A 27,188-nucleotide genomic window follows, 5' to 3' on the forward strand; every position below is an offset into this window, starting at 1 on the left:
AGATAATTAGAAGGTGACAACAGTCATTTCACAAACACAGAACACAAGAGGACTGAAGGTGATGTGTATTTGACCTGTTGTTTGCTAGTGGTTACCTGGACAGGTCGTTGAGCAGGCTGAGGACGTCCTGCAGAGCATCGTTCCCTGCTGCCTGGTTCCCACAGCACTCGGTGGCTCTGACCAGGTGGTTGGTCAGCAGGCTGGACACCTGCCGGGCCAGACCTGAGTGCACCGCATCTGTTGAACCACCTTAAGAGAGGGGGAGAGGGATTTCTGCAGTAGTAAGAATTACCGCACACTGTACTCTCTGTAGAAAACACTGATGTGAGGTTGCATCCTAAAGTCTGATTATCTATATTCACAGATCATGAAAATACCCATCTTTCCTCTGGTTTCTGAATTATTGGCCTAAAATCAACCTTTGCCAAGCTTTCCTAACTTTAACCTCCAACTATTCTTCTGCGTTTTGTCCTCACTTTGTTAGTAGACCCTGAAGACAGCCTTTCAAACATTCCTCTTTAGCTAAAAGGCACAGCATCAAGACATTGGAAACATCTGAGTGAAAATTATTCTCATATGTTCTGCTTCAGCGTTGAGGTTCTCTTAATTTCTTGGTGTGGGCTACCTATTTCACAAGCTGATAAGTTACCCCCCCCCCAACTATCTTGCATACCTTCCACCTTCTCCCACTCGATGCAGCGGTTGGCAAGCACCTGGAAGGCAGCCCAGGCCATGGTGGCCACCTTTTGCTTCTTGGTCTGCTTCTCATTGGAGCTGCAGTCCCTCTGGCCACTCAGGCTGCACAGGCGGTCCATGAGCTGGACCAGACCACTGCGCACCAGGCACTGCTCCTCACTCCTACAGGAACACATGGGCAGACATGTGGGGGTTTAGAGAATGGCAATTCTAGAAAGTCAGGCATTTTTGGATGCCAGGAAAATGAGGTGAGTTGTTTGTTCCTGATAACAAACAAAGCCGTTTTCCTAGAGTAACATGAGGATTTCGGAAGATAGAGAATAATTGTCTTGCCTAGTATAGGGGATGGTGCAGAGCATGCCAATACTGTTAGAACAAGCGATGGGGAAGCGGGCACATAGTGACACTACAGACGTCATAGTCTCCCCAAAGGCCTCCTGCACCTGCTCCACCATTCCCCCACAGGTCAGCTCCTCGATCCTGCACAGAGGACACAGATACATTTATAAAATTGAATTTCTCCTGCATTATACACTAAAATACATTTGGATATTGGACAGGGCTTTCTTGACAAACTCTGCTTCGTTATGGAATAACCCTAAATTGAAAATAAGAGTACACATGGTTTTCTGGAAAGATTGGTATAGAAAGGGGATAAAGAACATTACGTGTCTATATCAAGAACCTCTTTTGAAGAACTAAAGAACAAGTATATTTTACAGAAACAAAACTTCTGGAGATATCTCCAGCTTAGAGATTGTACTGAAAAAGCGTGTATGAGCAAGGCCTACAAACCTGACTCAGTTACACCAGCTGTCAGGAGGAATGGGCTAAAATTCACCCAACTTATTGTGGGAAGCTTGTGGAAAGCTACCCGAAACATTTAACCCAAGTTAAACAATTTAAAGGCAATGCTACCAAATACTAATTGAGTGTATGTAAACTTCTGACCCACTGGGAATGTGATGAAAGAAATAAAAGCTGAAATAAATAATTCTCTCTACTATTATTCTGACATTTCACATTCTTAAAATAAAGTGGTGATTCTAACTGACCTAAGACAGGGCATTTTTACTAGGATTAAATGTCAGGAATTGTGAAACTGAATTTAAATGTATTTGGTCAAGGTGTATGTAAACTTCTGACTTCAACTGTATATTAATGTCTGTCAAGTTATTGTTTAGTGTTAAATATAATTCAATTGCATTGTTATATTGTGAAAGGAAACAATAACTATAATTGTAAAATAAATTCTCCCAAATGAAAACAAACCATGAAGATATATTAATGGTAGGTTTGTGTGTCAGTGTGTGTCCATGCCTTACCTGGGCCCTCCCTGCAGCACCATGGTAACAGGTCCCACCAGGTGAGTGACCCCACCTACCCTGACTGCGGCAGTGAGCAGCTCCCTCATGTGAACGAGGGCCTGCTTCCTTGTGCTGCCCCGCCTCCACCGTGTCTGAGCCGCAGACAGGAAACTGCTGCTGGACACCTGGAGGAGGCAGAACAAGGGTAAAATATGAATAGACTCAACTTCTCTAATTGTTTGGCACCAAAAACAGAATTCAATGTGCAGTGACTGTGGGGGACGGCTGGACTTACAGACTGGTCGGGCAAGGTCCCTATGAAAGCAAAGAGCTGTCCCAGCAGCACACTGTACGTTGGCTTGTCCCGGCTGTCCTCCATGGCTAGAGACTGGAGCAGTGTGAAGGAGCTGCTACGGTGACTGGTGGGGTGGTGTCGCCTCCTGCAGTAGAGGAGAATAACGTAGAGGGGTGAGTACTCTCTCCATCCATCATCAACTTAGTGTAGTTATGCTTGTAATACACTTTCTCTGTATCAAAGAGATTTTTGTGGACAGTGAACCTTTGGCTGCTGTGTGGGAACTCAAGGTCCTGGTTGGCGATCATCTCCAGGTCGGAGGGTGCAGACATGCTGCGCAGAAAGACTGGCTGCTTCACCCCGGGGATCACCGTCTTAGTGTCTGACACAGACTTACAGGCTGCCACACAACAACAAAAAGTCAATCAGTCACCTCTATGTTACCATACTATATACAGGCAGTCACAGTAAATCAGGAGAGGGGTATAGAGAAGCAGGTGTAGGCTAGGGAGGTCGAGTAGGCTGGGTAGGTGGTTATGTAAGGAAGTGTAAGCTGAGGGGTACCTGGCGTGCCAGCAGGTGTGGTGGTTAGGCTCCTGCTGTGAGGAGCGATGGTGACATGGAGCAGCAGCTCTGTGCGGTTCATCAGGCTCTTCACCAGGGCTTTGGTTTTGGCCAGCGGCACACCACTCTTCAGGTGGACGGAGTTCACCTCCTGGAAGAACTTCTCCCTGTGGACAAATGTAGACGATAAACCAGAAGACAACACGGAGGAAGATATGTCATCTAAGCAATGCAGATGTTACCTTAGCAGTCTTAACATCTGCATTGTCACGTGGCTCTTCTCCAATGTCTTACCTCAGTGTGAGGACAACGTTTTCCAAATCACTCCAGTCCAGTGGGACCTCCTTTAGTGAACACAGCAATTCTAGTTCCTTCATTTTGTTCTGGGGAAACAAAAACTAATTATATTTGCTGAACAGTGTACAACTTTATGAGAATCGGAGGTGAAGGGATGTGTACCTCAAAGAAGTGATAGTCGTGGAAGAAAGGAGCATTGTTCTCCAGCTTTCCCTGCTGAGCTTCCTCCACCTCGTTCTGCCACTTCTGCTCCAGCTCTGCTACACTCTGATGGATGGCAACAAACAAAGTTCTACACACACACACACACACTTGGAGAGGGAAAAGCAGACTATACTAGCCACTTGTGTACCTGCAGCTGGCGCTCCATGGCGTTGATCTTCTTGAAAGTCTCAGCCATTATCTTACAGAGCAGGTCGTACTCCTCAGCGTGCTCCTCGCGGTACTGGAAGTTGACGAGCGACTGGAGAGCATCCACCAGCGTCAGGTGTTTTATCACACACGACACTATGACCTCCTCCATAACGTCTGGCCTGATCACCTCCCTGACACGGGCAAGCCAGAGAGAAAAGGGGGAGCGGATGGGCAGAAATGACTGGTTAAAATAGAATTGGAATGGCAGTTGAATATGTGGTATATATGGTCACCACTTCTTACTTGATGCTGGGACGGAACTGTGGCCGCGCCCTGCCGGACACCTCTCGTAGCCGGCTCATGATGCCTGGAGGCAGGCGGATGCGGGGCAGGTCAAAGTAGGCCCCAGGCATGAGGCCCGGGGGAGGGATGAGCACGTCAGAGGGGTAGGTGAACTCCCGGTCCTCCTCGATGGTGAGGGGTAGTGGAGAGGGGCTGGGGGTTAGGGCTGGAGAGATGGCACCATTAGCTTCCACCTGCCATTGGCACCTGGAGGAAATGGATAGCTTTTAGTCTCGGCTGTCCTGGTACCCACTCTCTGCCACGGTGTCACCTGTGTTATTTTACTAGGGTGTTATTATTTAGTTGGTTATAGCTGTATATGTCTGTGCTGCTACATTGCAGTGCATTCGTGCCATCTATAGTGTGTGCTCTGTATCATTCTCCATTTATGCCGAGTCACCTTTGGAGCAGCTTGGAGCAGAGCAGGTCATGGCAGGCGTCCTCCTCTCGGGTTACTTCAGGTCCGTTGTAGAGGATGCGGAGCATGGAGCAGGCTAGTACAGACAGACCCAACGCCAGGTCTGCCAGGAAGGGGAGACCCCCAGAAACATCCTCTGATGATTCCTGTTGCGGGAAAACAGAGACAGATCTACGTAACAATGTCTGGGTGTGTATGTCAAACATGGCAGCAACATGCCAGAACTCATGCTGTATTCACAACAGTGCAGTGATCCACAGCTGTGTGTACCTGCGCTCGGACAGTGCAGGAGAACCCCCACATGGCTTTGTCTGGGGTGTTGTGCTCGCGCCCACTCCTCATCTCAAAGGAGAACGTCACTGTGTCCCCCTCCACCTTGACTAGGTCTTTGGGCCAGCCTGTCCCTAGGACACTGCGACTGCCATAGCCCAGAGTGTTGCCTCCATACTCAGTCACCTTGCGACTGTTAGTGTTGGGCCCGGCATACATCACCAACTGGAACACCAGAGAGAAAAGACCAAGTAAATATCTTCCTCATAGAGCTTTGCAATGATAAACTAGATTAGACATGTTATGACATAGCTTTAACATGGAAATGTGATGTGGGGTGGAGAGGTGCAGGGATTGGTCACCTTGTCGTAGTCGTACTGCGAGGAGCAGCGGGAGTCAAAGCGCAGGTAGAGGCAGCGTGCCCCTGGGATGTGGACCGTCTCTTTGAACTTATAGTTGTCTCGCACTGGGTGGACCGTCTCCACCGTCTTCCCAGCAGCCCATGGGGCAGGGATCTTCAGGCCTGTCAGGAAGCCTGGCTCCTCCCGCTCATCTAGGATTCTAAAGCTGGAGCAGGACAGAGGAAGTCATGCAGTCATCAGGGACAGAGAAACACAAACACACTTGGAAAACCAGGCTTTAGGTCCTGATACATCTTGCCTACAGAGGACCGTGTGTACTCTTACTGGTCATCATCAGCAGCAGGCGTCTTTTGGCCCAGCGGCCCTCCTACCAGTGGAATGCTGTCAGTGAAGAGAGGAGACTGGGTCTTCAACAGCAGAGCAGTCTGGGAAATAACCAGGAGAAACCCATATTATAAATATATATACCAATTCTCCTTCCAAACTATCATCAACTTTCAATTAACAAGAACAACACGTCTGCCCATCGTCCACCACAGAAACCAGAGACGACAGACAGACGTTCTAAACTAGAGAAGAATATCTACATTGAGGTGAGACGGGTGTGTTTGTTTGAGCCCCCCCACCTGGCTGGTGTAGAGGACTAGCTGCACTAGCTGGGGCATGAGAGCGTCAGCCAGATTGAGTGTCTGCAGGTTGGGGTGCATCAGAGAGGTGAGCAGCACTGGCAGCAGGTGGCCCAGCATGGTAGCCTTGGTCATCTGCTCCAGGCCCTTCAGCCTGCGGACCGGAAGGAGAGAGAAGTGGGATAAGAGGTATGTAGAAGGGAGTTTGAGGGAAATGCATAGAAAGGGATTCATATGCATACAAGGGGAACATGCAGATACACAGCCAAAAGGTCAAGAGAGTTAGGGGTAGGCATACAACACGTAAAATGACAGGTTGACAGGTAACAGGAAAAGCAATGGTAGAGGAGTGAGGGTCACCTGGTCTCTCGGTCAGTGATGTCACTGTTGATGAGAGCGGCGGTCACCTGCTGCAGGGTTTCCAGCACCTCGTCACATCCCATCAGGATCTTGGTGGCCAGCGACAGGATGCTTGTCTGCAACTCCTGGGAACCACACAAAGAGAAAAGGCAACGCTTCCGTAATAGTGCTTACTTTATTCTAACAGGAAAACGACCACACAACTAAACTTGTTTACAATCAACACGATAACAAAAGTTAAACAAAAACAAGTTTAGGTGTTTGTAATAAAAAAGGGCTTACTGTTGAACATGCTAAATGTGGTGGCTATGCTGTCATGATTTAATATCCTTGCTCTATTGCTGCAGAAACTGAGGCCCCAGACACACACACAAAAGGAGAGAGAGAGAGAAGGAGAGAGAGACAGAGAGAGAGAGGAGAGAGAGACAGAGAGAGAGAGAGACACAAAAGGAGAGAGAGAGAGAGAGAGAGAGACACAAAAGGAGAGAGAGAGAGAGAGAGAGAGAGAGACACAAAAGGAGAGAGAGAGAGAGAGAGAGAGAGAGACACAAAAGGAGAGAGAGAGAGAGAGAGAGAGAGAGAGACAAAAGGAGAGAGAGAGAGAGAGAGAGAGACACAAAAGGAGAGAGAGAGAGAGAGAGAGACACAAAAGGAGAGAGAGAGAGAGAGAGAGAGACACAAAAGGAGAGAGAGAGAGAGAGAGAGACACAAAAGGAGAGAGAGAGAGAGAGAGAGACACAAAAGGAGAGAGAGAGAGAGAGAGAGACACAAAAGGAGAGAGAGAGAGAGAGAGAGACACAAAAGGAGAGAGAGAGAGAGAGAGAGACACAAAAGGAGAGAGAGAGAGAGAGAGAGACACAAAAGGAGAGAGAGAGAGAGAGAGAGACACAAAAGGAGAGAGAGAGAGAGAGAGAGACACAAAAGGAGAGAGAGAGAGAGAGAGAGACACAAAAGGAGAGAGAGAGAGAGAGAGAGACACAAAAGGAGAGAGAGAGAGAGAGAGAGACACAAAAGGAGAGAGAGAGAGAGAGAGAGACACAAAAGGAGAGAGAGAGAGAGAGAGAGACACAAAAGGAGAGAGAGAGAGAGAGAGAGACACAAAAGGAGAGAGAGAGAGAGAGAGAGACACAAAAGGAGAGAGAGAGAGAGAGAGAGACACAAAAGGAGAGAGAGAGAGAGAGAGAGACACAAAAGGAGAGAGAGAGAGAGAGAGACACAAAAGGAGAGAGAGAGAGAGAGAGAGACACAAAAGGAGAGAGAGAGAGAGAGAGACACAAAAGGAGAGAGAGAGAGAGAGAGAGACACAAAAGGAGAGAGAGAGAGAGAGAGACACAAAAGGAGAGAGAGAGAGAGAGAGACACAAAAGGAGAGAGAGAGAGAGAGAGACACAAAAGGAGAGAGAGAGAGAGAGAGACACAAAAGGAGAGAGAGAGAGAGAGAGACACAAAAGGAGAGAGAGAGAGAGAGAGACACAACTAGGAGAGAGAGAGACAGAGACACAACTAGGAGAGAGAGAGACAGCAGAGACACAACTAGGAGAGAGAGAGAGACACAACTAGGAGAGAGAGAGAGAGAGACACAACTAGGAGAGAGAGAGAGAGAGAGACACAACTAGGAGAGAGAGAGAGAGAGAGACACAAAAGGAGAGAGAGAGAGAGAGACACAAAAGGAGAGAGAGAGAGAGAGACACAAAAGGAGAGAGAGAGAGAGACACAAAAGGAGAGAGAGAGAGCGCGACAGACAGAGAGAGCGCGACGGACAGAGAGCGCGCGACGGACAGAGAGAGCGCGACGGACAGAGAGAGCGCGACGGACGGACGGACGGACGGACGGACGGACGGACAGACAGACAGACAGACAGACAGACAGAGAGACAGAGAGACAGAGAGACAGAGAGACAGAGAGACAGAGAGACAGAGAGACAGAGAGACAGAGAGACAGAGAGACAGAGAGACAGAGACAGAGACAGAGACAGAGACAGAGACAGAGACAAACACAGAAGGAGAGAGAGAGAGACAGAGAGAAACACAGAAGGAGAGAGAGAGAGACACACACACAGAGAGAGACACACCACATGGAGAGACAGCAGTAGGGATATTTAAAAGGGGTGTTTACCTGTACCTTCATTGTTTCCCCTTGTAGGGAGCTGTCACTGTCGTCGTTGTCATCGGGGCGTATCAGAACGGTGTTGCTAAGCAGGTGGTTCTGAACGGCCATGAGGTAGCGCAGGCTTGATGAGGCCACCTGGTAGAGGGGAAGGAGGGAGGGGGACTACAAGTCAGTATGCAACAGCTAACACACTTCATCTACTGCTGAATGGTAAACAGACTGTCTGACCAGACAAAGCCAAAGACACATACTGGCACAGTGGAGAGCAGCTTCTGGAAGTCATCCCTTGCGACAGTCTGACATTTAGTGATAAGAAGGCAGGATTCACGGACAACGGTCTTCAGGATGCAGTGCAGGAGTTCATCACTTAGTCTGGAGGGGAAACACAGGCCAGATAATGAGACTGATTCAGCTGAACAACCCTGTTATACAGAGAGAGTGGCATATTGCATTATTATTATTCACGGGTACATTTTATGGCATCAGGTTACTCAGTGAAACCATTCAGCTCTGGTTAGGGGAGGAATTGAGAGGTATTTTTCAAGCAGTAATACATGACATTGGAAATATTGTTGAGAAAATGTCTGCAAAAGCTGGACTCTACCTGTAGTGATCATCTTCGTCGCTCCCAAATCTATTTTTCTGCAGCTGGTCAGCCAGGTTGGTGAGGATGACATCGCGGAGCTGAGACAGACCACTGTTCCTCTCCCCTAAAGATCACACAGAACTCCTTCAATACTTCCAGCGTATCAGATATTTGAGATACACATTCTAATCATGTGTGTGTTAAGAGTGTTCATAAAACCCAACGAGTAGGTCGCAACTATCACCTTCTGTCAGGACCAGCCTCAGCAGGCTGCTGAGTTCAGACTCCCCCTGATACAAAGTATTCAAACCCGAGCTATAGAGAGGGATGGATAGACAGACAGACAATGACAGTAGGTGTCAATCACAGGACAGATAGTCGTCTGTAAGATCTTGTCTTTACGTGTGTCCTGTGTTTATGGCTTTGTTCTGAACGGAGTTGTGCTTACCTGATAGCCAGGCACACTTCTCCCTGGATCTCCGCTCCAATCTGATCCACAGGAGCCATGAGCAGCTGCCACAGGAGCAGACCTGAACGCCGCACGCTCTCCCTGTTCTGCTCCGACTGAGGGTTGAAGAACCTGAACACCACCTGACAAACACCAACGTGTAAAAATGAGTGATTTAGACATCAGTTGGACTCCAGGTAACATCATAGCAGCACAGGGGTCTTAAAACTTAACTTGTCAAGGGACACCCTCCCAGGGATACCGGCAACCCAGAGACCCCATCATACATGAGCAAATCAAAAAATAAATGAATAAAATCATGTCTTATCATTGAATGATAATGGCAAGGAGAAGTAACCAAAATTATTTATTATTTGGAACTCCCCACATTATAAGTTGGAAGAGGAAGTGTACACTCTACCCTAGCCTATTAGCTAGAAAGGTAACGCCGAACACATTTTCGCTAATAGCAGCTGTTGAGCTGGTTGAACAAAGGTTAACCATGTGTTGGCAAAATTAATGTACAAGTGAAGAAAGCTTACCAGCACCAGCCATTTGCCGCACTGGTAGCCTATTCATGGTGATTTTTCAAAGCCTGTGTCAGATACTCCAGCGAGAGTCATTTGCTCATATGTATATACTGTATTGTATTCTATACTACACCACTGACTGTTAAACAGCCAACTCCAGTACATCACAGGCTGCTGCCTATAGACAGATTAGGAATCACTGGCCACTTTAATAATGTCTCGGTATCTGGCATTACTCATCTCATATGTATAAACTGTACTCTATACTATTCTACGGTATCTTAATCACTTTAATTGTGTGTAAATATTGCATCACCCATCTCATATGTATATACTGTATTCTATACTACGCCACTGTATCTTAGTCCAATGCTACTCTGACATATGTATATATTCTTAATCCATTCCTTACTTAGATTTACGTATATTTTGGGTATATGTTGTGAAAATGTTAGATATTACTGCACTGTCGGACCTAGAAGCACAAGCATTTTGCTACACGCACAATAACATCTGCTAAACACGTGTATGTGACCAATAAATTTGATTTGGTTCTCCAGCTCCACTGTACCTGGAACACCACCAGGATGCAGCGGATGATGCAGGTGTCCCTGTTGACCATGGCTTTCTCCATGATGTCACAGATGCTGCTGAAGTGGCGAGCATCGATGGGGTGCTGCTTGCCCAGGAGGGCGCCCAGGGGAAAGCTGCTGCTGCTGGCTGCCAGAAGGTTGAGCTGGTGGATGCACATGGCGCCCACATGGTGAAGCAGCTGGTTGATCACCTCGCCGGTGGCCACGGTCTCCTCTGCAGCAGGGAGCGAGGGGTAAGTCAACTCTTAACGGTACGATTTGACTTAAAAGGAAGAAGCTGGTTGAGACACTCTTCAGCCTATAATTCTGCAGCACATAATTTGAGGTCAGCGTTGTTTTCTAAACAAGAGTAAAACTGTTTTGGTTACCTTTGGGTTCCTTGATGACATGACTGACGCCAAGCCTATGGCACACGTGATGGAAGGCCTGGTTGCCAGGGTTAGACCACTGGTCCATGTAGTCACTGGAGCAGCTCCAGATTAAGTTGTTGAGCGCGTCATAGCAGGCTCCTACAACACAAATGTCACATAAGCTCTACTTTGAGAACGCTGCACTCATCTAGGGGAAAAAAAGGAAAAAAAGCCTAATTCCTGAACAGGAGCTTACCCAGCCCTGCCACCTGGGCCCCCCTGCCTAGAGAACTGCCAGGTGCGTCAATGAGATCTGCCCGGCTACTGAACTGACCATCAACTAGGTTGAATGCCAGACTGGAGGAGAGGACTGGTTGGAGAAAGAGAGGAAAGCAGTCAACAAATATACCACTAACAGTGAAAAGGAGACTTGCCAAAAACACAACAGAGAAAAACAGTGAAGAGGAACATCTGCTCTTACTCTTCAGGGAGGACAAGCCGCTGGTCCCACCAAACAGGGAGCGTGTGGCAGAGCTGCCAGACACACCGGGCGGAGATGCCAGCATCACCAGGGACGTCCCACACACATACATGGGAGTCTTCCTCAGAGTCTTTAGAGGGAGGCCACAGCTGGTGTTTACTGCTGTGGAAGAGGAGCAAATACATGAGTCAACACACAACAAAGGGATGTGAAGTGTGAATCGCACAATGAGCAATGTGACGAGGATAATGAAGATTCAATCCTATTTTTCACTGCCTGGATATCACACATTTAACTGTTGGTGAAACAAAAACTGTTGTGTTAGTGCCTTCAGAAAGTATTCACACCCCTTGACTTTTTCCACATTTTGTTGTGTTACAGCCTGAATTTAAAATAGATTAAATTGAGATGTCGTCACTGGCCTACACCCCATAATGTCAAAGTGGAATTTTGTTTTTCGTAATTTGTACAAATTCATTATAAATGAAAGGCCGAAATGTCTTGAGTCAGTAAGAATTCAACCCCTTTGTTATGGCAAGCCTAAATATGTTTAGGAATAAAGATTTGCTTTACAAGTCACATACTAAATTGTTTAATAATAGTGTTTAACATGATTTCTGAATGACTACCTCATCTCTGTACCCCACACATACAGATAATTGTAAGGTCCCTCAGTCAAACACAGATTCAACCACAAAGACCAGGGAGGTTTTCCAATGCCTCGCAAAGGGCACCTATTGGTAGATGGGTAAAAATAAGCAGACATTGAATGTCCCTTTGAGCATGGTGAAGTTATTTGTAACACTTTGGATGGTGTATCAATACATCCAGTCACTACAAAGATACAGGCGTCCTTCCTAACTCAGTTGCGGAGAGGAAGGAAACCGCTCAGAGATTTCACCATGAGGCCAATGGTTTCCTTAAAACAGTTACAGAGTTTAATGGCTGTGATAGGAGAAAACTGAGGATGGATCAACAACATTGTAGTTACTCCACAATACTAACCTAACTGACAGAGTGAAAAGGAGGAAGCCTGTACAGAATAAAAATCTTCCAAACCATGCATCCTGTTTGCAACAAAGCACTAAAGTAATAATGCAAATAATGTGGCAAAGCAATGACCTTTTTCTCTTGATTACAAAGTGTTATGTTTGGGGCAAATCCAATAGATTACTGAGTACCACTTGCAATATTTTCAAACATAGTGATGGCTGCATCATGTTATGGGTATGCTTTTAACTGTTAAGGATTGGGGAGTTTTCAGGGTTAAAAAAAAGTGTATCAATCTAAATAGTGTGAGGTCATTACCGGACTGCTCTTCCTTGACAGTGTTGGTGATGGCAGAGCCGGTGAGAGCGGCCAGCGTTGCGGAGTGGGAGGCGCGAAAGCGTGACATGCGGCTCAACAGCAGCTCGTTCAGACACTTGGACGACTCGCCCTCCTTCCGTATCAGGATCACCCTCTCCTGCAGGACGTCTGCCACACACAATCCTGTCTCTGTCTGCACCAGAGGGAGGAGGGAGAGAGGGGTGAGAGATGGGAAGGAGGGAAGAGCCTTTTGGAGCATGGTCGAAAGAGTTGGAGAAACAACCTCACCAATAGCTGAAAGACATCCATGAAGACCGAGTGGCCTTTCTGGGTCTTCTCGTTCAGGCTGGCAGGAGACCACACCCAGTACAGGTAGGTTCCATCTGAGCACAGGTGCAGCGTGGACATGCTGCTGCCAACAGGGAAGTGGTGGGCTGGCATGGGAACGACCTGGCACACCTGAGATAGGTAGAAAGGTCAGTCTTTTGGAAGAGATACAGTACTGGATCGCCCAATGTGTGGTGCTGGCCTGAGTTATTGAAATTGAGTCATCATGAGTGATGTCATGAAGCCTGTTGCTAGGTTGCCAGCTGCCGTACCTGCAGGGTGAAGGGGTCGATGACCTGGCACAGCTGATGAGGCTTGGCATCAAAGGAGGCGGGGCGGTGAAGAAGGCGGCCGCTGCTGAACACCACCCAGCCGGGCTCCAAGTCCTCATTCCGACAGTACACAAACCCCCTGCACAAACACACAAAATAATGATCTCCATTTCCTCTGATATTTTGCTCAAAAAGTGAAATAAATCAGAGGGGGAATACAGTAGGGCAGAGGGGTTTTGAAGTTCAGGTCAGAAGGAGGGAACAGTTGAGTTAGAACAGGACATGAGGTGGCCCGGTGGCTCCCTACTTATATGTACAGCATATACACTACATGTCAAAAAGTATGTGGACATCCCTTCAAATGAGTGAAATCTGCTATTTCAGCCACACCCGTTGCTGACAGGTGTATAAAATCGAGCACACAGCCACGCAATCTCCATAGACAAACATTTTCAGTAAGGCCATTCTACTGACGAGCTCAGTGACCTTCAACGTGGCACTGTCATAGGATGCCACCTTTCCAACAAGTAAATTAGTCAAATTTCTGCCCTAGTCAACTGTAAGTGCTGTTATTGTGAAGTGGAAAAGTCTAGGAACAACAAAGCAAAGTCCATACAGAAAATGGTTTGTCGAGATCGGTGTGGAAGAACTTGACAGGCCTGCACAGAGTCCTGACCTCAACCCCATCGAACACCTTTGGAATTAATTGGAACACCGACTGCGAGCCAGGCCTAATCGCCCAACATCAGTGCCTGACCTCACTGATGCTCTTGTGGCTGAATGACAGTGTACCCCTGCACATCGACTCTGTACTGGTACCTCGTGTAAATAGAAAAGTTATCGTTAGTCATTCCTCATGTTATTCTTCTTCTATTAGTTCTCAATTTTTCTCTCTGCATTGTTGGGAAGTAAGCATTTCACTGTGAGTCTACACCTGTTGTTTACGAAGCATGTGACAAGTAAAATTGGATTTGAGGGTATTTTAAGTGAGGCACTCTCACTCTTTCTCTCTGCAGATATAGGCATGGGTGTCATGTTACCTCAGTGTCCCGTGCAAACCGGAGCCCAGCTTGCTGATCCCTCTCCCAAAGGAGTTAGTGGTGTAGAGATAGAGCCCATCTGTGGCCAGACAGCGCCCTAGGTCTGTGTCTGCAACAGCAGGGAGGATATAGACAGAGTGAGGAACAGCAGAAGAAGGGGAGAAAAATGGAAGGGGGAGAGAAAAACCAGGAACGGAAGGGAGAGGGAGGACAGTATAGAGAGGAGGGGATAACAGGAGAAGGGGTGTGATTAAGCTACTGAAAGATATGTCCATCTGTAAGTTCTCTCTCATCTTCTCCCCACTGAAGCACCATGGTGCAGACAGACGGGACAGTCTGACAGTATAGCCCTACTTTTTCAACTGACAATTCGTGTTTAATGTTGTTCTTCATTTTATAGCATAGTATGTGTACATATGGTCTCACACACCCACAGCATTGGCCAAACAGAATCAAAGGACTAGTCAGCCAATCAACAAGAAAGGCAGGGAAAATGACTTTCCTTTTGACTGAACCTGCCTGTAGTTTGCACTTGGCAGGTGAGAGGGATAAGCCCCCCAGCCCCCGGCCTGCCAGCTCTACTAGATTATTTAGCTGCCATTTCTCTGCCTCTCAACTGGCTTCCTATAGGAGAGCTGATGAGGTCCTATCACCTTACAGGGCTCTCCAAGGTCAGCCCATCGATTGGAGGAAACAAGCCATCACCCACCCTCTCTCTTTCTCCCTCAAACTTCTGCTAGTCATTACCCTGCCCTATAACCAACACGATGCCCTCCTCAGAAGACTCGGCCAATGAGACAGAAGGATGACTCCATGTCTGCCCTTGGCTTAATGTTGGGAGTACTAAGTGGCTCCAAACAAAGGATCAAATAGAAATGATCTAAAGAGGTGAATGAATAAATCATCCAAATGAGAGAAAGGATTATGAGGGCCAGCAGGACAGCCTGGTTGCCGTTGTCACCAGAACACTACTACTAACAACTACACTTACAGTGCACTCACATACACATTACTCTATAATGGTACTGTGAAAATGTGTCCTATATATTATAGATTTTTTAAACCCCGGCCCCGTCCCCGCAAGAGGCCTTTTGCTAGGCCGTCATTGTAAATAAGAATTTATTCTTAACTGACTTGCCTAGTTAAATAAAGGTTAAATAAATACAAATCCAACAGCACAAAAATCACTAATATGATCACTAGACTGGAAAATATTTAGAGTTTGCAACAACAAAAAAGCAACCTCACTTGAAAACCCCCCCAGGTCCGGTTCAAAGGAAGTTTGCTCCCTATCCCAAGACCAATGGAGCTCTTGTTCACACACACACAGGCTTACCTTTGCTCTCTGCCCCTCCAGCGCTGCTGTCAGGTGTAGGCAGCATGTCTTCAAAGCCCCAGGAGACCCTGTGCTTTCCCCCCAGCAGACAGGATGGGGAGCCTGGCCCCCCCTCCAGCACCAGGAGTCTGGGTGGGACAGATCGGGAGAGAAATAGTTCACAACGAAAACAACACAGAAAAAAGACAACGGTGTCTCACCAAGCACATCCAGGCATAAGGATACTAGACTCACCTGTAGAGCACATCAGCCACAGGGAGCTGGCCCAAGTCTGTCTGTTTCTGCAGCAGGTGAACTGTGTGGATGAAGGTCTTCAGGGACCCTCTGGAAACACAAAACATGTGTTAAACCATGGAATGGGAGGGAGCGAAAGTCAGTGAAGGTCCCAGGTAGGCCTAATAGTGTTAGAGAAAAATGCTTCATTAGTCCATCGTTGATTTAGTCCCAAAAATGTTTTGCATGTCAACAATCAAGTTAAGATATAACTTTCAAAATACAGAAATACAGCCGGTACGACAAATTTTGCATCAAGTTATATACAGTACCAGTCAAAAGTTTGGACACACCTACTCATTCAAGTGTTTTACTTTATTTTTACTATTTTCTACATTGTAGAATAATAGTGAAGACATCAAAACTACGAAATAACACATATGGAATCATGTACTAACTAACAAAAAAAGTTTTAAACAAATCAAAATACATGTTATTATTTAGATTCTTCAAAGTAGCCCTTTGCCCTGATGACAGCTTTACACACTCTTGGCATTCTCTCAACCAGCTTCATGAGGTAGTCACCTGGAATGCATTTTAATTAACAGGTGATCCTTGTTAAAAGTTCATTTGTGGAATTTCTATCCTTCTTAATACGTTTGAGCCAATCAGTTGTGTTGTGACAAGGTAGGGGTGGTATACACAAGATAGCTCTATTTGGTAAAAGACCAAGTCCATATTATGGCAAGAACAGCTCAAATAAGCAAAGAGAAACGACAGTCCATCATCACTTTAAGACATGAAGGTCTGTCAACCCGGAAAATGTTAAGAACTTTGAAAGTTTCTTCAAGTACAGTCGCAAAAACCATCAAGCGCCATGATGAAACTGGCTCTCATGAGGACCGCCACAGGAATGACCTTCTCTGTATACGTCAATGATGTTGCTCTTGCTGCTGGTGACTCTCTGATCCACCTCTACGCAGACGACACCATTCTGTATACCTCTGGCCCTTCTTTGGACACTGTGTTAACTAACCTCCAGATGAGCTTCAATGCCATACAACTCTCCTTCCGTGGCCTCCAACTGCTCTTAAATGCAAGTAAAACTAAACTCTTCAACCAATCGCTGCCCGCACCTGCCCGCCCGTCCAGCATCACTACTCTGGATGGTTCTGACTTAGAATATGTGGACAACTACAAATACCTAGGTGTCTGGTTAAACTGTAAACTCTCCTTTCAGACTCACATTAAGCATCTCCAATCCAAAATTAAATATAGAATTGGCTTCCTATTTCGCAACAAAGCATCCTTCACTCATGCTGCCAAACATACCCTCGTAAAACTGACCATCCTACCGACCCTCGACTTTGGCGATGTCACTTATAAAATAGCCTCCAACACTCTACTCAACAAATTGGATGCAGTCTATCACAGTGCCATCCGTTTTGTCACCAAAGCCCCATACACTACCCACCACTGTGACCTGTACGCTCTCATTGGCTGACCCTCGCTTCAATACTCGTTGCCAAACCCACTGGCTCCAGGTCATCTTCAAGTCTCTGCTAGGTAAAGCCCCGCCTTATCTCAGCTCACTGGTCACCATAGAAGCACCCACCCGTAGCATGCGCTCCAGCAGGTATATCTCACTGGTCACCCCCAAAGCCAATTCTTCCTTCGGGTCGCCTCTCCTTCCAGTTCTCTGCTGCCAATGACTGGAACGAACTGCAAAAATCACTAAAGCTGGAGACTCTTACCTCCCTCACTAGCTTTAAGCACCAGCTGTCAGAGCAGCTCACAGATCACTGCACCTGTACATAGCTCATCTGTAAACAGCCCATCCAATCTACCTCATCCTCACACTATGTATTTATTTATTTATCTTGTTACCTGGTTAAATAAAGGTGAAATAAAAAATCTAATAAAGAAACCTCTGCTGCAGAGGATAAGTTCAATAGAGTTACCAGCCTCAGAAATTGCAGCACAAATAAATGCTTCACAGAGTTCAAGTAAGACACGTCAACACCAACTGTTCAGAGGAGACTGCGTGAATCAGGCCTTTATGGTCGAATTGTTACAAAGAAACCACAACTAAAGGACACCAATAAGAAGAAGGGACTTGCTTGGCCAAGAAACACAAGCAATTGATATTAGACGGGTGGAAATCTGTCCTTTGATTTTTGGTTCCAACCGCTGTGTCTTTGTGAGACGCAGAGTAGATGAATGGATGATCTCCGCATGTGTGGTTCCCACCGTGAAGCATGAAGGAGGTGTGATGGTGTTTTGCTGGTGACACGGTCAGTAATTTATTTAGAATTCAAGGCACACTTAACCAGCATGGCTACCACAGCCTTCTGCAGAGATACGCCATCCCATCTGGTTTGCGCTTAGTGGGACTATCATTTGTTGTTCAACAGGACAAATGACCCCAAACAAACCTCAAGGCTGTGTAAGGGCTATTTTACCAAGGAGAGTGATGGAGTGCTGCATCAGATGACCTGGCCTCCACAATCACCCGACCTCAACCCAATTAAGATGGTTCGGGATGAGTTGGACTGCAGAGTGAAGGAAAAGCGGCCAACAAGTGCTCAGCATGTGGGAACTCCTTCAAGACTGTTGTAAAAGCATTCCAGGTGAAGCTGGTTGAGAGAATGCAAAGAGTGTTCAAAGCTGTCATCAAGGCAAAAGGTGGCTACTTTAAAGAATCTCAAATATAGATTCTAATTTTGATTTGTTTAACTCTATCATAGTTTTGATGTATTCACTATTAGTCTACAATGTAGAAAATAGTCCAAATAAAGAAAAACCCTTGAATGAGTAGGTGTGTCCAAACTTTTGACTGGTACTGCATGTCTTGAAAACTTAATGGAACTACACTGAGTGTACAGAACATTAGGAACACCTGCTGTTTCCATGACAGACTTAAGGTGAATCCAGGTGAAAGCTATGATCACTTATTGATGTCACCTGTTAAACCCACTTCAAATCAGTGTAGATGAAGGGGAGGAGACAGGTTAAAGAAGGATTTCTAAGCTTTGGACATGGATTGTGTATGTGTGCCATTCAGAGGGTGAATGGGCATTTTCACGCTCAACAGTTTCCCTTGTGTATCAAGAATGGTCCACCACCCAAAAGACATCCAGCCAACTTGACACAACAGTGGGAAGCATTGGCGTCAACATGGGCCAGCATCCCTGTGGAACACTTTTGACACCTTGTAGTCCATGCCCCGACGAATTGAGGCAGGTCTGGAGGCAAAGGGGAGTGAAATTCAATATTAGGAAGGTGTTCCTAATGTTTTGTACATAGTGTATATCAACAATGGACAAATCAAACAAATACCAAAAGAAGGTTCCCCTTTAACACAAAAGAGAGTGTTGTGCCATGCTTCTGCTGTGTAGCCATTTCTTGATCTGCATTATTTGCCTTACTTTCCACAATGTATGACCAATTATTATTATTTGTATTCTTTATATAATCTTAGAAGTCACATTGAGATGTTCATCTCTTTTCCAAGTGATCCCTGGCCAAGAAAGAAGCTTACATATAGTTAAACAATAGACAAAAAATATAACAATGAATGGAAGTTAAAATGGTGCATAAGACAGCAGGTTTAAAAACATGTGCAGTCTGTGGTCAGCAGCCCTCCAATCCAGAATATAAAATCATTCAGAATAAAATGATCTAATTTGCAGGGCAAGGGGAACAACTACTTCAAGGTCTCAGAGCGAGTTACGTCACCGATTGAAACGCTATTAGGGTGCACCCCGCTAACTAGCTAGCCATTTCACATCGGTTACACCAGCCTAATCTCGGGAGTTGATAGGCTTGAAGTCATAAACAGCTCAATGCTTGAAGCACAGCGAAGAGCTGCTGGCAAACGCACGAAAGTGCTGTTTGAATGAATGCTTACGAGCCTGCTCCTGCCTACCACCGCTCAGTCAGACTGCTCTATCAAATCATAGACTTAATTATAACATAATAACACACAGAAATACGAGCCTTAGGTCATTAATATGGTCAAATCTGGAAACATCATTTAGAAAACAAAACGTTTATTCTTTCAGTGAAATACGGAACCTTATGGCATCCATAAGTCTAAATATTCCTGTTACATTGCACAACCTTCAATATAACATCATAATTACGTAAAATTCTGGCAAGTTAGTTCGCAACGAGCCAGGCGGCCCAAACTGTTGCATATACCCTGACTCTGCGTGCAATGAACGCAAGAGAAGTGACACAATTTCCCTAGTTTAATATTGCCTGCTAACCTGGATTGCTTTTAACTAAATATGCAGGTTTAAAAATATATACTTCTGTGTATTGATTTTAAGAAAGGCATTGATATTTATGGTTAGGTACATTCGTGCAACGATTGTGCCTTTTTCGCAAATGCGCTTTTGTTAAGTCATCAGACCGATGGGCGAAGTTGGTCTTCACACAGTTTGCAACGAGCCAGGCGGCCCAAACTGCTGCCTATAGCCTGACTCTGTTGCACAGAACGCAAGGGAAGTGACAGCATTTCCCAAGTTAAAAGAAATTCATGTTAGCAGGCAATAATAACTAAATATGCATGTTTAAAAATATATACTTGTGTATTGATTTTAAGAAAGGCGTTGATGTTTATGGTTAGGTACATTGGTGCAACGACAGTGCTTTTTTTGCGAATGTGCTTGTTAAATAGCCGTTCGGCGAAGTAGGCTATGATTAATGATAAATTAACAGGCACCGAATCGATTATATGCAAAGCAGGACAAGCTAGATAAACTAGTAATATCATCAACCATGTGTAGTTAACTAGTGATTATGTTAAGATTGATTGTTACATATTTCTAAAAAATATTTTTTAATTTCCCGCGCTGCCTTTTCAGCGGAATGTTGTCGAGGGGTTCTGCTAGCGGAACGCCTGCGCTAGAAAGGTTAAGCTACTTTGATCATTAAAAAAAAAAAAAGTAGCTATAAGGCACACCCAAACCATCAGGGGGGAGACAGAGGATAGCCTAGCTCTTTAACTACCCACCACTGTTGGTGAAAGGGAGAGCACCAGAACTGGATGGTTCCCCAACACAATGGGCTCTATGCCTCTACACAGGGCACACAAAGGGCAGAGGGTTCTGGTTAACAAGTGAAGCACAGTTGTCAACAGCAGAAGCCGGGCTGCAGCCACAGGTGAAAGAAAAGAGTGCTGTCCTCTGTGTCCTAGGTCAGGGGTTTTCCAACTGGGGTCCACAGATACCATGTTAATGTTTCTGCGTCATGTATGAAGGAAGTTAAAAAGGTAGTTTCACAAGCCAATAGCGTTAGCGCAATGACTAAGTCTACAGGAACAGTGTGATGCTAGCTGTTCCTGTTCATCAGACTCTGGGGACGTAGATAAACGGCTTCACGATCCTTGTAATATGGAGGAAATTACAGTCATTGGAGCTAATAATAGGGTTTTTTCTGTATACTGGTCACTTTTCGGGATGGAAAAACAGTGTGTGTCAACTTAAATAAACAACCAAAACCAGATAGAAAGCATGCAGAAAAGATAGAACTTTAAATATTCTACTGTTAGTCAATGCCACTCCGACGTTGCTCGGACTAATATTTATATATTTCTTAACTCCATTCTTTTACTTCAGATGTTTGTTGTTGTGAATTGTTAGATATTACTGCACTGTTGAAGCTTGGAACACAAGCATTTTGCTACACCCGCAATAACATCTGCTAAATATGTGTAGGTGAACAGAAAATTTGATTGGATTTTGATAATAGCATCTTTGAGAATTAACAATCAAATGAAAGCTAGACAGTCAGGAGGAATAGAACATTCTAAAACCCCAGCATTCAGGGCACACGGCCAGTGATTTTGTTATAATGATTGAGCAGAGGAACACAGCATTAGCCTTGGCAAAATGCATAGAATTGCAGGAAATTTGCTTCAAACATGTACAATTTTCTCTCAGCTAAAAGGAAAAATAGTAGCATTGCAAAAAGGTGCTTTACAACAGCTAAATGTTGTCTATGCCACCACGATGCCTTTACATTTCTAGCTAGAATATGTTAGAGTTTACACTTCCTCATCCAATGAACTGTGGGGAGGTTAAAACAATGAAACTGTCTTCCAAATCTATTCATTTTAAAATGTTGATTACTTCTACTTGCCATTATCATTCACCTGAGACAAGACGTGATTATATATATTTTTTGCTAAAATATGATGGGGGTTTGCCTGGGCGGGGGTCCCTGGGAAAGAAAAGTCTGAAAACCCCTGACCTAGGTGACAAACAAGACCCCTGTTCAACAAGCATCACTGACATAGCAAACACAAAAACTGAAAGGCCTTTTTCAAAGATAAAGAAAGAGAAGATTATATTTAGTGAACAACTGGGGCTAGCTACATCACTGAAAGTGGAAACAGAAATGGGATGACACTTCAGGGCTTGCCTAATCATCATTTGAGCAGTATTAGGAAGCTGGAGTAAATGAGCCAGACGGCTAAGCAGACTCAAGTGATCCGGCATACTATTCTCTCCTCTTTATGTGTGGTGTGCACTGTTGTTAAGCGTGTGGTCTCACCTGGCACAGGCGAGAGCTACCAGGGCAGCGGCAGCATTCTCCCTCTGCCTGTGTGCGTGGAGCACGTATGTAGGAGCCTGGCCCTGCTGCCCCTGGCCCTGCTGGGTCTGTGCTGTCTGCTGGACCCCTTCCTCCAGCCAGGAGCAGAGCAGCCCTTCTAGGCCATTGAGGCAGTCGGCAGGCTCCTTGCTGAGGCTGAGGGGCTGGCAGTCACGCAGGCAAGACAGCAGTACCTCCGCCGTGACCCCACAGAGCGCCGGGTCACTGCGTGTCTGGGACTGCAGGAGAGGGAAGACCAGTAGCAGCCCCATGCGGGAGGTGAAAGGAGCCTGCTCAGGCTGCTGCAGCAGGCCTTGTTGTTTTAGCAGGGCCAGGGCCTCCTCATCACCCCCTCCAGCCCCCTCCCGGTCCTGCTGCTCCTCCAGGGCCAACTGACGCTGAGCCCCCCACAGGCCCCGTAGAGCATTCAGACGGTATTCCAACAGGCGGGCATACGCATTGCTTTGGTTACCACAGACTGCACGGAGACGCTCGGCTAGCTCCGCAGGGTTCTTTGTCTCGAATGTGAGGATCTAGAAGAGATAGAAAGGAAGATTGAGAAAATATGAGGGATACAGAAAATAGTCATGAAGATACGTAACCAACAGGAGTTGGTTTAATCCTTGGGGAGACAATGGGTCGAGATCTCAAAGCGATGACGGCATCCAGTATAGTGCACTGACTGTAAATCACCATCTAGCTGGGGTCTGGCGACCTCTAAATCCAATTTACAACAGAGTACTGCTTCACTATGAGATAATGTGTAGCTAAATTTAATATGAGAGAGGAAAAGGAGGTTAGACCCTTTGATTCTAATGATACTCATTAAAGAATCAAAATACATGTGTGGAAATAACCTGGGATACTCCTTGTTGTATTTCTAACCCACAGTCATTTCACATTTAAATTGTATTCATAGTGTAGATGTTCTTACCAAGAGAAACAGCCAAATACAGCATTACATAATCAAAAAAAGAAGCAGTATGAAAGAGAGAGAGATTGTGGGGTTATTTCAGAGGAGATAAAAAGGAATATTGTGCATCATCTGCACTTACGCAGCATTTCAACCAGGTATCGATTACAGTGTCTAGTCTAAGACTCCATAACACCATTTAGCAGGCACTTTTTTATTCTTCAGATATGCGACTAATGTTACGGTAAAATCCCTTAATTGGAGACTGGGATTGTTCACCGACCCTCTCCACCTTACTCTGCAGAAAGGATTATCCTCTACAGCTAGACTTCCATCCAATTGGAGAAAGATGTCCATCTAAATATTATAGAAGCTGCATAAAGAAAATATGCAAATTTTTCCACCAGTGGTGTTTCACCAAATGGACTTGTTGGGGATAAAAATCAGTGCCTGACGACGTAGGGCACAACATTTTATTTTCCGCTTAAGTTGTCATGTCCCGAAAACTCACATTTTCAATATGTTCCCATCACATTTTCAACTGCACCGATACATTTGTCACTAAAACTGTTATGTTAAATACCAAATGTGACTACTCAGCAGCTCGCAGGTATAGTGCGGGTAGGCTAGTCTACATTATTATGGATAAGAGCGAGAATATTTTATTTGTCAAAAGGCAGTCAAGCATCGATCATCATGTCACCAGAATAAGACCCTAGATATTTAATGGAAAGAAGCATCAAGCAAGCTCATCACCATGCACTTTCACCACCCTGTGAAGTTCATCATAAAATATTTCATCTGTAGCCTAATAAACTGCACTACCAAGTCATAGTGGGAGGACCACACACCATATGATTGTGTGACACCAAATTTACTTCGATATGAAGGTTATTATATAAATTCTGCGCATAAAAGCGTTTCCACCGCCATTTTATGCATAATTAATTTTACGGACACTAAATGTATCACATATGTCGAACGAACAAATTATCTTTATAAAATTGTATTGAAACTTCCTGTTTTCATCACAGCTGTCGTGATTTTTTAAATTTTTAAATATGGTATGACTTCACTGACATAAAAACTGTGGATGGAAACGTGGTTAGTGATTCTGATATAAATAGCCTGCATCTAAGCACCCATGGGCTGCTGGATGACCTGATCAATCATGAGTTTGGCAACATTAACCCAAAAGAGGCATGCATATGGAAACATTCCCACTGTGCTAATGGCCCCTTTAGATGGCCTCCATAAAGACCAGAGGAAGCTGCTTGGAGAGGCTGGAGGACTTAACCAAACCACACATTTTAATGTTTCTACTACTCTCTGATAGGGAAATTACAATGTCCACAGACCCCCTAATAACCCCAACTCATCATACGGCAATTAGTGTTGCACTACGTTACCTCCTCACATAATTTTTATTTAACCTTTATTTAACTAGGCAAGTCAGTTAAGAACAAATTCTTATTTACAATAACGGCCTACCCCAGCTAAACCCTAACGATGTTGGGCCAATTGTGCGCCGTCCTAAGGAACTTCCAATCACGGCCGTTTGTGATACAGCCTGGAATCTAACCAGGGTCTGTACCTCTAGCATTGAGATGCAGTGCCTTAGACCACTGCGCCACTCGGGAGCCCTCGGGAGCCCTCGGGAGCCCTACATAAGAAGAATAAGGTTAGTGAGAGCAGGGGGAAGGGTGGATGGTGGTGACAGTACAATAACTAGAGGCACACTGCAGATGCTCAGGTTACATGCCATCCATCCTTCCACTGCAACACTTCCATGTCCTGTACTGCTATTGAACCAATGGTACTGGGCTATTCTGAGAAGTGACACGGGCAATAAGACCTTTGTTTTGACTTCCACCTCTCAGACCTAAAGCTAAGCCTGTCCCACTATGAAGCAGTAGAATCAGGATGCCAAACTACTGCACCAGGGGCACAGGGCTAGCTAGCACAGCTGCTCTATCCCCCAGTCATTGCTCCACTCTTACGAAAAATAAGAAAACTTTACAAGCAGGAGATGTACGCAGTAAAGTCTAGTCCTCTCGGTTGATTAATTCTCAGTGTCCATCTGTAACATGTAATCTGTCTGACTCTCACTCATTCACCATCTATCAGTCTGTGACCCCTTTATCTATGTTTAGGTCTACATCACTCTCCATCTGTGCACCCTCAGTCACAAACCTCAATTTCCTTGTTCTCACCTTCTCTATTCCCCCCGTTGCACCATTTTCTGGTTATTAACACAATTCTATTCAAGTATGAGTAGTAGGAACTAGAGAAAGTCCATATTCGTTTAAAAAAACATACAGGAGTAATTATAGGTTAAGTGCCTTGCTCAGGTTTCACTTAGTCAGCTCAGGGATTCAAATCAAATCATTATTGGTCACATACACACGGTTAGCAGATGTTATTGTGAGTGTAGCAAAATGCTTGTGCTTCTAGTTCCGACAGTGCAGCAATATCTAACAAGTAATATCTAAAAATTCTACAACGAATACCTAATACACACAAATCTAAGTCAAATCTAATCTGGAATAAGAATAGATAACCTGCAACCTTTCGAATTACAGGGCCATCACTCTTAACCACTAGCCTACCTGCCGCCCTAGTCTCTGATATGCCTAGCACATTTGTCAATGGATTCCTACAGCTAACGGGATCGATCATTCAAGCATCCATTTATTCGGTACTTATTCTGAACCTTAATGTCAAGGTTGACCAGAAAAGGCCTTTTAAGAGTCAAGCACATAGGCTAGCTAGCTTAATAGTCCATATTTTTGTGTTTATGGTTGAGTAAAAGACCACAAGGCATTGCACAGGTGTCAACACCAGATGAATATTGACCAAATAAAAGACTGCCATTGAATTATGGCAGTTCATTGAAATACTGTCAAGTGTGCCAATGAGGAAGTATACTGTGCTTCTATATGCTGAACTCTGAACTGTAAGACCCCATGGCTACATACTGGTTTGAGGAGCTTGCAAGCATGCCTTATTTACTTTTCCTATTGTATTTTTTTAGTTTGTATGCCAATGTGCTTTGAAGAATGTAATGCATAAGTTGATGAACACAACAATAGCCAGCCACCACTCAAGAGCACCCAATGTCTTGGCCAAAAATGACAAGGGGTACCCCACAAAGGGTGGGGATTTAAAAGCCAGGACATGATAATAGTCTACCTAGCTACGTCGTGAGTCATCATGCCTATACAGTGAGATTCATAGCTAACGTTATAGCAGCTGGATCCGATCAATCAGGAATGGAAACGACGTTATCACCACATTGAGTATTAGCTGGCAATAAGATTTTCAATTGACATGAATAACGTACCCAGTTATAGCTAACTACCTCTTCAAAAGGTAACGTTAGACAGTCTGCTAACGTTGGCTAAACAGTTAGCCTGCTATTGTTACTGTTAATGTTATTACCTGCTTGTCAAGCCGGCGTTGGCACCTTACTCATGAACATTATTAGCTAAAAATAGAATATGTTTATTCAGCTAAATGTGACTTTATTCATATGGAATCAAATGTTGAGCTAGCTAGGTAACGTTAGCTTTCGGCTATTTAGCTTAACTATAGTCGGTTAGCTAGCTAACGTTAACTACACTGTTGTTGCCAAGAAAACATTCGAAATGCAAACGTTGATGCAGAGTAGACTCACCTCCTGCTCAGTGTCGCCCTGCTCAGACACCCCGATTTCACTGGGAAGTTCAGCCAGATCCGTGACCCGAATCAGTCCATCGTGAAGGAAAATAGTCTCTTCCTTCACTGACAGCCACTGGGACGAATCCACGGCCCCGGAGCCCATCTCTCTCTCCCCCGAGAAAAATGCCAGAGAGGTCGAACATCAAAACAAATTCAATATCCGAAATGACAACAACACTACCCGACAGACATGCTGTCAGTCAGATGACAAACTCAAACGTAGTCCGAGCCAGCTACGTTAGCTAACTAATGCCACTCGTACTGCTTTACTACAGTGGCTAGCTGGCTAACATAGGTCGGCCAGCTGATTGCACTGTGTGGGACAGGTTCTTTATCTAGCCGAGGCTAGCTATCAACCGTACTGTACCGTCTTCACAGTGCAGAGTGGATGTGACACTCTGTAAACCGTAATATTTAGAGCGAAGTTTCATAAATGACTGCCTTCTCCTGCTGAACACAAAGTCTGAGCATG

General features: G+C 45.2%; 1 protein-coding gene across 1 annotated transcript in view; it reads right to left on the reverse strand.

Annotated features, from left to right (window-relative positions):
- Positions 1-26,819, reverse strand: part of LOC120051219 (probable E3 ubiquitin-protein ligase HECTD4) — a 60,028-nt gene extending 33,209 nt beyond the window's left edge. Inside the window, exons 1-35 of the mRNA XM_038997962.1 lie at positions 26,673-26,819; positions 22,170-22,616; positions 22,045-22,121; positions 15,505-15,594; positions 15,271-15,398; positions 13,935-14,043; positions 12,895-13,033; positions 12,584-12,754; positions 12,296-12,488; positions 10,988-11,146; positions 10,763-10,876; positions 10,525-10,665; positions 10,135-10,370; positions 9,034-9,176; positions 8,830-8,900; positions 8,604-8,709; positions 8,251-8,371; positions 8,006-8,134; positions 5,892-6,016; positions 5,532-5,685; positions 5,230-5,330; positions 4,906-5,110; positions 4,544-4,768; positions 4,256-4,419; positions 3,817-4,062; positions 3,512-3,704; positions 3,322-3,426; positions 3,157-3,245; positions 2,863-3,029; positions 2,563-2,698; positions 2,299-2,440; positions 2,022-2,188; positions 1,030-1,176; positions 674-858; positions 96-249 (exon numbers count right to left, since the gene is read on the reverse strand). Coding sequence (XP_038853890.1) covers positions 96-249; positions 674-858; positions 1,030-1,176; positions 2,022-2,188; positions 2,299-2,440; positions 2,563-2,698; positions 2,863-3,029; positions 3,157-3,245; positions 3,322-3,426; positions 3,512-3,704; positions 3,817-4,062; positions 4,256-4,419; positions 4,544-4,768; positions 4,906-5,110; positions 5,230-5,330; positions 5,532-5,685; positions 5,892-6,016; positions 8,006-8,134; positions 8,251-8,371; positions 8,604-8,709; positions 8,830-8,900; positions 9,034-9,176; positions 10,135-10,370; positions 10,525-10,665; positions 10,763-10,876; positions 10,988-11,146; positions 12,296-12,488; positions 12,584-12,754; positions 12,895-13,033; positions 13,935-14,043; positions 15,271-15,398; positions 15,505-15,594; positions 22,045-22,121; positions 22,170-22,616; positions 26,673-26,819 — 5,426 coding nt within the window. The remainder of the gene's footprint in view (positions 1-95; positions 250-673; positions 859-1,029; positions 1,177-2,021; positions 2,189-2,298; positions 2,441-2,562; positions 2,699-2,862; positions 3,030-3,156; positions 3,246-3,321; positions 3,427-3,511; positions 3,705-3,816; positions 4,063-4,255; positions 4,420-4,543; positions 4,769-4,905; positions 5,111-5,229; positions 5,331-5,531; positions 5,686-5,891; positions 6,017-8,005; positions 8,135-8,250; positions 8,372-8,603; positions 8,710-8,829; positions 8,901-9,033; positions 9,177-10,134; positions 10,371-10,524; positions 10,666-10,762; positions 10,877-10,987; positions 11,147-12,295; positions 12,489-12,583; positions 12,755-12,894; positions 13,034-13,934; positions 14,044-15,270; positions 15,399-15,504; positions 15,595-22,044; positions 22,122-22,169; positions 22,617-26,672) is intronic.
- Positions 26,820-27,188: the final 369 nt, after the last annotated feature.

The sequence above is a fragment of the Salvelinus namaycush genome, chromosome 1, assembly GCF_016432855.1.
Source record: "Salvelinus namaycush isolate Seneca chromosome 1, SaNama_1.0, whole genome shotgun sequence".
Classification (NCBI taxonomy): domain Eukaryota; kingdom Metazoa; phylum Chordata; class Actinopteri; order Salmoniformes; family Salmonidae; genus Salvelinus; species Salvelinus namaycush.